General features: G+C 53.4%; 2 protein-coding genes across 4 annotated transcripts; one reads left to right on the top strand and one right to left on the bottom strand.

Moving 5' to 3' along the window:
- The first annotated feature begins 212 nt into the window (after positions 1 to 212).
- On the top strand, positions 213 to 4389 carry Syne4 (spectrin repeat containing nuclear envelope family member 4). Of its 3 annotated transcripts, XM_052761892.1 has the most exons (8): positions 213 to 425; positions 568 to 706; positions 1619 to 1762; positions 1936 to 2130; positions 2205 to 2453; positions 3367 to 3441; positions 4029 to 4087; positions 4168 to 4389. In XM_052761892.1, the coding sequence occupies exons 1-8, from the start codon at positions 298 to 300 to the stop codon at positions 4343 to 4345; spliced, it is 1167 nt and encodes a 388-aa protein (XP_052617852.1). In that variant the 5' UTR covers positions 213 to 297; the 3' UTR covers positions 4346 to 4389. The 3 variants fall into 3 exon arrangements, with proteins under 3 accessions (XP_052617852.1, XP_052617853.1, XP_052617851.1); XM_052761893.1 differs by lacking the exon at positions 2205 to 2453; XM_052761891.1 differs by having other exon boundaries at positions 314 to 706.
- Positions 4390 to 7897: 3508 nt separating this feature from the next.
- On the bottom strand, positions 7898 to 8951 carry Sdhaf1 (succinate dehydrogenase complex assembly factor 1). The gene has a single exon (XM_052761945.1). The coding sequence runs from the start codon at positions 8835 to 8837 to the stop codon at positions 8481 to 8483; it is 357 nt and encodes a 118-aa protein (XP_052617905.1). The 5' UTR covers positions 8838 to 8951; the 3' UTR covers positions 7898 to 8480.
- Positions 8952 to 10280: the final 1329 nt, after the last annotated feature.

Below are 10280 nucleotides of genomic sequence, written 5' to 3'. Positions count from 1 at the left end.
GTTTGAGGGGATGGGTGAAGTTTTCTATCTCAAAGCCCCTTGGGATAGCGTGGGGGCTGTTATTGGGAGGTTTAGGTTCTCCTGCTGGGGAGGAAAGAGTTAAAAGTGTGCTGTACCTCCGCAAGGCATCAGGTTTCTTGGGTCCAGGTTCCTCCTGGAAGGGGTGGAGCTAGGCTGGCCCCTGGGCCTCTCAGTAGCCTCAGGCTTGGCTAAGTCCCGCTGAGGAAGCATGGGGAACTGGCTGAGAAAGAGACTCCGACTGGACATCCTCACCTGACTGTCCCCAAATCCACAGCCATGGCCCTGTCCCCATCTCTTGGCCATGGATTCTCCTCAGAGCCCCTCAACCAACCCCTGGGTGCTCCTAGGGAGCCGGACGTTACTGGATGCACCATCGGCCCTGTGCCTGGAGAGGAGACAAGCAGGTGGGATTCCAAGGAGGGGACGGTGGGAAGGACCACGTGTGACCACGATTGAATCGGACATGGAGGAAGCTGGGGATGGAGTTTGGGTAGAAAAGGAGGCACAGTGGCTCATCCAGGGCCCTACAACATTCCTTATCTTCAGGTCAGAGCAGGCCCAGGCCTCCTTGAGCCCTCCTAAGCACATCACAGGTGAAGTGAAGGACACCGAGCCTGCCACCGGGCCCCCAAGACTACCCCTGGCCTCTTCCCATGAGCATCAAGATGGGGGCAAGCGCTGCGAGGTGAGCTGACCACGCCCTTTGTGCCAGCCCACTTCCTCCCTGTTCCCTAGAATCTGCCTCTTGCTCTAGGAATGATAAGGTGGTTCTGAGGAGGTGCTGGTGTCTGTGGAGGAAGGGACACTGTAAGGATATTTGCCAACCAGTATAGAAGTATTTCAGTTATTTTTAATTTCTTGTGTATTTATTGTGTGTGTGTGCACATGCATGTGGGGAGGCCAGAGGGTCAATGCCACTCGGTCACTCTCCACCATATCTTTTGAGACAGGGTCTCTCACTGAACCTGGAGCTCACTCATTTGGCTTGGTTGTCTGGCCAGTGAGCTCCAGGAACCTGCCTGCCTCGACCTCTCCAGCACTGGCATTACCGAGCAGTGCCACATGCTTGGTTCTTTGTGTGCTGGGAATCCAGACTCGGGTCATCACCCTCACTTCACAGAAAACACTTTATCCACTGAGCCAGCTTCCCCACCTCATTTGAGACAGGCTTTCACTATGTAGCTTAGGCTGGCCTTGAACCTTCCATTCTCTTGCCTCAGAGAGCTAGGATTTTAAGTATGTATCTCCATTTCCAAGCTTGGCATATTTCCGTATTTTACCAAGTAGAAAATCATAATTTCATCAACGGCCTTAGTACAGCCCCATTCCTTTTCGGGGGAGGGGGGGTTTCTCTGCTCCATTACCCCTCCCAGTTTAGACGCATATAAGGAGGTTTCTTGAAGGCTTGAGATCCTGAAGACCTTGAATTAGTTGTCTCCAACCTTGGGGTAAAAGGCTGCCGAGTGGGGGCAGCTCCAGTGCTGCCCTGGAGATGGGCATTGCTTCAAAGAAGCATGGACAAGGCGGCAGCCTGCATGGGAACAGGGCATTGCATTGGCTCGCCGCCGGCCCTGATTTGGACCCCTGTAATCTTCAGCATGCTGTCTCTGGCCTGGAAGTCCTAGAAACTGAGCAGGACAGCCTACGTCTTTGTCTGTTGGGGTTGAGCTTCCAACTACAGGACCTGGAACAAGGCCTTGGATCTTGGACACTGGCCCACAGCAGGATTGTCCAGCTGCAGGTGGGCAGTGGGGGGCCAGTGGGAGTAGGCATGGGTGCAAGCTTCCTGGGTGGAAAGTGGGTTTAGTACATATTCTGACTTCTGCCTAGGACATGGAGGAGGAAATAACTCCAGGTTTCGGGGGGTCTGGTATCACAGTCATGTGTGTGAGAGTGTCTAACCATGTGTCTCAGGCCCTACAGGCAGAGCTACGAGGGGCAGCTGAGCGTGTGGATGCATTGCTGGCATTTGGTGAGGGGTTGGCAGAGAGGAGTGAGCCCAGGGTCTGGGCCTCTCTGGAGCGGGTCCTGAGGGCCCTTGGAACCCACCGAGACACCATCTTCCAACGGCTCTGGCAGCTGCAGACCCAGCTGATCAGCTATAGCCTGGTAGGCCCTGCCCCAGTAGTCCCCAGCCCAGGCCCTCATCCCCCAACTCCCATGACATCTGTCCTCTGCTCCAGGTGCTTGAGAAGGCCAACCTCCTGGACCGGGACTTGGAAGTTGAGGGAGACTCAGACGGGCCAGCACCTGGTGGAATCTGGGGGCCCTGGGCACCCAGTACCCTCCCTACTCCTGCAGAGTTGGAATGGGACCCAGCAGGGGATGTTGGGGGTCTTGGGCCCTCAGGGCAAAAGATATCTCGGGTACCAGGAGCTCCCTGTGAGCTGTGTGGCTACAGGGGACCCCAGGGCAGCGGACAGGGCCTTGAGGTGAGATCAGCCCCCCTCAAAGACCCTCTACTTGGCTGGACACCATAGGGCACCTCTCTGTATCTTCTAGCATGGCCTTTCCTTTCAAGGAGGACTTGGCTCTGTCTCCCCTCTAAGCCTCTCTCTCTCTCTGTCTCTTGTCTCTGTCTCTGTCTCTCTGTCTCTCTGTCTCTCTGTCTCTCTCTCTCTCTCTCTCTCTCTCTCTCTCTCGACAGATTCATGCTATGCAGCACAGGCTGGCCTTGAACTCATGATCCTCATGCTAAATCCTGGGATTATAGGCATGCCCGGCATGCCCACCTATCTATGTCCACCACAAATGTCACCATGATTCTCTTGTGCTGTCTGTCCTGGTCTCTATGACCCATTTGCTCTCCTTCCTCTTTGCCCTCTTATTCTGCTCTCCTGTGTGCCACAGGCATAATCCTGACCCTCCTCCAAACCCAGCAGCCTCACTCGCATAAGCACAAGATGCATGCCCAGCTCACCTCTCCCCTCTCAGCCCAGTTTCCTTATGTGTCACCTCTTCAGAGAGCTCTTGTGACCCAACTTAGCATTTCCAACCATTATTTCCTGATATCCTTACCACAGCTTGATACGATACATTTACTTTTAATGTTTTACCTCTCTGGGTAGACTGTTAGGCTCCACAGGGACCAGGATTTTGCCCAATTCCATCCTCACCATGCCTCCTGGAAGTGCACCTGATGTGTAATAGACACTCATTAAATATTTGCTGAGTGAATGAATAAGTAAAGTTTCTCTCCTCTTGGTTTCTTTGGCTCTGCCCTCTGTCTTTCTCATGAGATCTGGGTGTACCCGCATAATTTCGTCTCTGTGGCATCTCCTTCCAGACCCTTCCATAACTATACTACCAGTCTTCCAAGAACCACGAACCTTTCTCTTCCCACAGGACCTGCTCACGTTGGGGCTCAGCCACCGGAAACACTTAGCAGCTCACCATCGAAGGCGTCTCCGGAAGCCTCAGGTGAGCTAGGAGCACAAGGGGGTGTTGATGGCAAGTAAAAGAGACCCAACCCATATTGACTGCCACACACATGCCAAGAATTCAGGACCTAAAAATGTACCAGGGCTCAATCCCTGTCTTTTGGCCTCTTCTCCAGCCCCAGCTGCTACAGTCCCTTTTCCCTGGTTTTCTAACCTACCCCTGTGACCCCTGACCTACTAGCAGTAGCCAAAGTCCAGGGCCTGACTTCACCTGCCAAGCTTGGGTCATAGGCTGCACCCTGAACTGCTCTGATTGGCCAGGTCTGAGTCACATGCCCCATCATGGAAGAGGGGAAAACAGAAATCAGTTGAACGCTACCCTGAAGGTCTGAGTGTGGAGGCATGCACACACCCACATACCATCCCACCAATATTATCAGGAAAAGGGCAATGGATGCACAAAGGACAAATACAGACACCCACCACACTATTAAGTTCATGTGTGGTTCAGGGGTGCCAGGAAAGGAGGAGAAATAAGCTAGCCCTGGAGGTCCAGAGTAGAAAGAGAATGTCCCCACTTAAGTGTCGCTGCCTTTCATTCTACTGCTGGCTGCTGTCTACCCTCAGGACAAGAAGAGACAAGCATCTCCCAGTCCACCAGATGTGATGCTGGAGGTGGATCATGGGTGAGAATGGGGCTGGGGTGCGGGTAAGAGGGATCATGGTGGCATTCCACCCTTGTTTTTAATGCTCTGTCTCTTCTCAGGATCCCTGCTTCTGCACCCAAGCGGCCCCTGACCCTCTTCTTTCTGCTTCTCTTCTTCCTTCTGCTGGGTGCCACGTTGTTGCTGCCCTTGTCAGGGGTCCCCTGCTGTTCTCATGCTCGACTGGCCAGGACGCCCTACCTGGTGCTCAGCTACGTCAATGGTCTCCCTCCAATCTGAGTCCACAGCCCAGACATGTGTATTAAATGGTTGCTTTGCAAAGATGTCTAAGAATATTGAGTGCTTTAGAACTTGGAAATGGAGACAGCCTGGATATGTTTTCGACAGCCCCTTCTATACCTGTGTGTCTGAGGGCAGAACACAGAACTGAATGAGCCTCCCTCAGCTGGGGTTCCCCAGTTGTAATGCAAAAGACCAAGTTGTTGATTTTGAGAGCCAACGAAGGGAAGAGTGGTAGGAAAGTGAGGGTGGGTCCAGGGAAGGGAGAAAGAGCGGGCGGCTGCTCTTGGTACCCAGAGTGCCAAGTGGCTGGGGACCCTGGGAAACCGTGTGCAGCACACTCGAACTTGTTCCAGGCTTCCACGCCTCCCCATGAGGTCTCTCTTTGGGGAGGCGGACTCCCTAATACTTCCCGCCTATCTGTCTGTCCTTCCCGTGAACACCAGTCTCTGGGGGTTGGGGAGAAAGAAATCGAAGATGGCACCTGCCACAGGAAGTCAGAAGCAGGTGTGAGGCCGGGGCAGGTGCTGTGGGTGAGCTGCCAACACCCAAGCTGTCTCACATCCATTCTGGAGATGGTCCCATATTCTACACAGAGGGGTGCAGGCTGTTTTCACTAGCTCAGAACTGTGAGAGACCCTCTTTTCTGGGAGATATTTTTCCCTGGTAGGGTCTCACTGCATAGTCCAGGGCAGTTTTGAACCCCCCAGTCCTCCTGCCTCAACCTCCAGAGGACTGGGATTACAGGTGTGTGCCATCAGGCCTAGCTAATAGTTCTGTTCTGTGTTGCTGAACCCCAGGGCCCGGCACATGCCAGGCAAGTGCTCCACCACTGAGCCACATCTCTAGTCCAAACTCCTGGACTAGTCAACACCAGGCTGCAGTCTAGTCTCCTCACACCTAAGGCACAGGGGGAGGGGTGGGAACAGACTGAAGCACAAGAATGAGGCAGAGTCCTGTGCTGACCCCAGATGCACACTGAACACAGCTCTTCCCTGTGGGGGCCCCAGATGCACACTGAACACAGCTCTTCCCTGTGCTGACCCCAGATGCACACTGAACACAGCTCTTCCCTGTGGGGGCCCCAGATGCACACTGAACACAGCTCTTCCCTGTGCTGACCCCAGAGGCACACTGAACACAGCTCTTCCCTGTGGGGGCCCCAGATGTTCACTGAACACAGCTCTTCCCTGTGGGGGCCCCAGGTGCACACTGAACACAGCTCTTCCCTGTGGGGGCCCCAGATGCACACTGAACACATCTCCTCCTCCCTGTGCTGACCCCAGATGCACACTGAACACAGCTCTTCCCTGTGCTGACCCCAGATGCACACTGAACACAGCTCTTCCCTGTGCTGACCCCAGATGCACACTGAACACATCTCCTCCTCCCTGTGCTGACCCCAGATGCACACTGAACACAGCTCTTCCCTGTGCTGACCCCAGATGCACACTGAACACAGCTCTTCCCTGTGCTGACCCCAGATGCACACTGAACACAGCTCTTCCCTGTGCTGACCCCAGATGCACACTGAACACAGCTCTTCCCTGTGGGGGCCCCAGATGCACACTGAACACAGCTCTTCCCTGTGGGGGCCCCAGATGCACACTGAACACAGCTCTTCCCTGTGGGGGCCCCAGATGCACACTGAACACATCTCCTCCTCCCTGTGCTGACCCCAGATGCACACTGAACACAGCTCTTCCCTGTGCTGACCCCAGATGCACACTGAACACAGCTCTTCCCTGTGCTGACCCCAGATGCACACTGAACACATCTCCTCCTCCCTGTGCTGACCCCAGATGCACACTGAACACAGCTCTTCCCTGTGCTGACCCCAGATGCACACTGAACACAGCTCTTCCCTGTGCTGACCCCAGATGCACACTGAACACAGCTCTTCCCTGTGCTGACCCCAGATGCACACTGAACACAGCTCTTCCCTGTGGGGGCCCCAGATGCACACTGAACACAGCTCTTCCCTGTGGGGGCCCCAGATGCACACTGAACACAGCTCTTCCCTGTGGGGGCCCCAGATGCACACTGAACACAGCTCTTCCCTGTGCTGACCCCAGATGCACACTGAACACAGCTCTTCCCTGTGCTGACCCCAGATGCACACTGAACACAGCTCTTCCCTGTGCTGGCCCCAGATGCACACTGAACACAGCTCTTCCCTGTGCTGACCCCAGATGCACACAGAACACACACCTCCTCGAATCCCCACAACCCAACAAGGCCCACTGTAGCCAGGTGCAAACCGAAGTCAGGGCCGAGGCCACACAGGAGTGAGTGACTAAAGCCAAGTCTGCCGTGACTCTAATGGAAATGGGAGTTTCGTTGTGTGGGTAACTGAGAAATTCAGAACTTCTGGCACAACCAGATCCCACATGATGTCTCTATCTCTGCGCCAATCCCGGCCCCCCTTTTCATTCATAACCTAGTGGCCAGATTGCCCCATCAATTTAGCAGCCAGTAGGATCCCTCTCCCTTTAAACTTCTACACATAAGTCCCAAGCAGGGCTCCTCTGGCTTAGACTACATGCTCTACCTTCACCAGGGGCCACAGTCAGTTCTATGGGGATCATGGAGACTAAACAGAAGTGTGTCTTCAAAGGAAACTGAAATGGTTCCTGGAAATGCACAAAAGGGAACTCAGGGTCTGGGAAGCGGTGGCTTCCAGGAGACTCCACACTAAGCGTTGAGTGTTCAAACCAGTAGCTAAGGGATGTACCAGAATCTGCAATTATGGTCTGTTTTTCTAAATACGTTTATTTATCATTTATGTGCACAAGCAGGTGGACACCGAAGGACAAATTGCCATAATTAGTCCTCGTCTTCTAACGTGTGGTCCCTAGGATGTGAGCTCAACTTGTCAGCCTTGGCACCAAACTGCTTTATCCACTGAACCATTGGGCCCATTTTTTTCTTTTTTCTTTTTTTGAGACAAGGTGTCTCTATATAGCTCATGGCACCTAGAGCAGGTTAAGCTCAGTGGTCAGAGCACTTGCTCAGCAAACACAAGGCCCTAAGTTCATGCCCAGAACCACAAACAAAACAAACAACAAACCAGCATATGTTGTGGTAGAACATGCCTGTGGTCCTAGCATTCTGGACGTAGTGGCATGACAGGCTGGAAGCCATCATCCCTTACGTGGTCAGATTGAGCTACGTTGAGTCTGTCTCAAAAACTAAACCAACCAAGATCATCTTGATGATCAAAACTGAGGCTGAGAGATGAACAGGTAGCTAACATCTCATGGTGAGGGGTAATAAAATTGAGGTAACAGCCACATGTAAGTAGTGTCATAGCCTCTTTTTCTGTCACACAAGCCTCAGCTGGGACCCCAGTTCCTCCCTTTTGTTCTCTCCCACCTGCCTCTCCACCCTTGGCATGGAAGTACATGTTTCTAATCCTAAGGTTTACAGGCTGAGGCAGAAGGAACTCAATGCTGAGACCAGCCTAGGCTACATCATAGCAAGACCATCTCAAAAGAAACAAAAAGCAAAAACCCCTAAGGACTGAAAATCTTAAGACAATCGACAAGGAAGTAAGTACACCTCACATTTATTCCCTTTATACAAGAATCCTGAGGAAGACTAGCAGGAGTAGGAACTGCTTCTTAGAAACACCCAGAAGGGATTCTCCAGGAGTCTTTGGCTGATCAGCTGGGACGAGCTACTGTAAACCCTCCCTTACAATCCTGGTTTGTCACAATGAGTGGGACACGGTTTTCCAAACCGGGCTGCGAATTTCTCACGGTTCATCGGGGTATTTTATTAAACTTGCTAGGGCAAAAGTCTGCTTTTCTCCGCGTTAAAAACAGCAAAGGGCAGGCCCTCAAGAGCGCGGGGTGGGTGTGTTCTCAGAAGTCAAGAGAGGTGTCTCGGCTCCTATTCGTCCGTGGGGAGGAGGACGTGCGTTTGTGCTCTTTGACTTTGTGTTAGCGCATCACAACATGCATGGTGCAGCCTGCCAGTGCCACAGCATGCCTGGAACCTTCCTGGCGAGGGAGTGTCTGATCTCTCACCCTGCATCAAGAAAGTTCGGCTGTCTCTCAAGACATCTCACCTTCCATCAGTTGAGTTCCCGATCTTGCCCCAAACTGTCCGGAGGCACCCTTCTCTGGGTCTGTCACCGTCCACCAGATCTCGTCTCCCGTGCCCCTGTGCCTTCACAAGGACTCTTTGGGCTATCGCTATCGTTCAGCGTGGTCCCTGGGGTTGTCGTGTCAGAGGGTTCCTCAGTCGGTCCCCGAGGGCGCACGAAGGTACCCATGGCCGTGGCGTGGCCGGAACGCAGCAGCTGTAGCTGGCGCCGTCCCCGGCGGTACAGATACTCGATACGCAGCACGTCGGAGCGCGGAAGGCTGGCGTGCTGCCGGAACTCGGCTCGCACCCGCGCCTCGGCGCCGGGTTTCCCCCGCCCGGCGCGCAGCAGCTCTCGGTACAGGCTCAGAACTTGCCTCTGCAGCCTGCTGGGCCGGCTCATGACCGCTGGGTCGCAGGCAGTCGCAGCAGACCCGCCGGAAGCACCGCCCCAACACACAGTCCCAGGAAGCTAAAGGGCAAGGCAACGGCCACGTCCGCGAGAGGTCCCGCCTCCCGTGTTCCGGTGCTGCCGCATCCGATTGGTTGGTGCCGCCGTACGTCACGGCGGCTTTAGTTGGGGGTGGGGACGGAGTTGCTGGTCCTCTGGTCGACTACTAAAGGGAATTGGTGTCCTTGAGCCGACTACGGTTCTGGAGGACGTGTGAACTTGAATTCAGGGAAGGGAAAGGAACTAAGCGATTAGACTCTGGCTGAGAGTTGGAGGAAACAGTCCTGATTCCAGGGAGGACGGAAAGCGAGGTTCGAATCTGTGGGTCACCAAAGGACGCAAGGACATTGGGAAAGGACAAACCGTTTTTTTAAAGATTTATAATTTTAGGGGTTGGAAAGTGTATAAGCTGACAACGTGATCGCTCCATGGTATGGTTAAGGGGAAGATTTTTATTGTAGATATGAAAGAGGACAGCCAGAGACATCTGGAAGAGTCCAGAGCAGAGAAAGTAGCCAGGACGTGGCCAGGGCTGTGTGCCAGAGAGGGGAGAATACCAGGGGATAGAGAATAGACAAAACACAATGAGAGGAGCAGGGGCGGAGCATAGAAAGAGAACAGCTGGAATAGCAGGGTTGTAAGGAGAATGAGTATCTGGGGGCAGGGAAGCCTGCAAGCTGGGGGAGTTTAGGATAGGGGAGGAGGTGAGGATGCTTTGAAATGTGTAACAGGTACTTGTGGTACTGAGGGAACCTGAAGGCTAGCTAGCATGGGCTTTGGTGTGCTGGTAAGTGCCACAGGTAGCCGATCCCTTCTGTCGGAGGTAAGGGTGCTGTGGGATGGTCTGTATGGCAAATGTGTTGCTGATTAGTCAATAAATAAAACACTGATTGGCCATTGGCTAGGCAGGAAGTGTAGGCGGGACAAGGAGGAGAATAAAGCTGGGAAGTGGAAGGCTGAGTCAGAGAGACACTGCCAGCCACCATGATGACAAGCAGCATGTGAAGATTCCGGTAAGCCACGAACCACGTGGCAAGGTATAGGTTTATAGAAATGGATTAATTTAAGCTGTAAGAACAGTTAGCAAGAAGCCTGCCACGGCCATACAGTTTGTAACCAATATAAGTCTCTGTGTTTACTTGGTCGGGTCTGAACAGCTGTGGGACTGGCGGGTGAGAGAGATTTGCCCTGACCATGGGCCAGGCAGGAAAACTCTAGCTACATAAGGGAGTGACTCTTTTTGGTAGATGAGAGCCAATTTCACAAGTTCCTGAGGGATGGTTGTTTTTTGTCTAACTGCCAGAATTTGGGAAAAGGAGTTTCTTCATACCCGACAGACTGGAACTGGCTATGTAGACTAGACTGGCCTGGAACTCCAAAGATTTCTGTGCCTCT

The sequence above is a fragment of the Peromyscus californicus genome, unplaced genomic scaffold, assembly GCF_007827085.1.
Source record: "Peromyscus californicus insignis strain IS unplaced genomic scaffold, ASM782708v3 Scaffold_4__1_contigs__length_199733344, whole genome shotgun sequence".
NCBI lineage: Eukaryota > Metazoa > Chordata > Mammalia > Rodentia > Cricetidae > Peromyscus > Peromyscus californicus.
The sequence above is the reverse complement of the archived record's forward strand: the minus strand, read 5'-3'. Positions and strand labels throughout refer to the sequence as shown.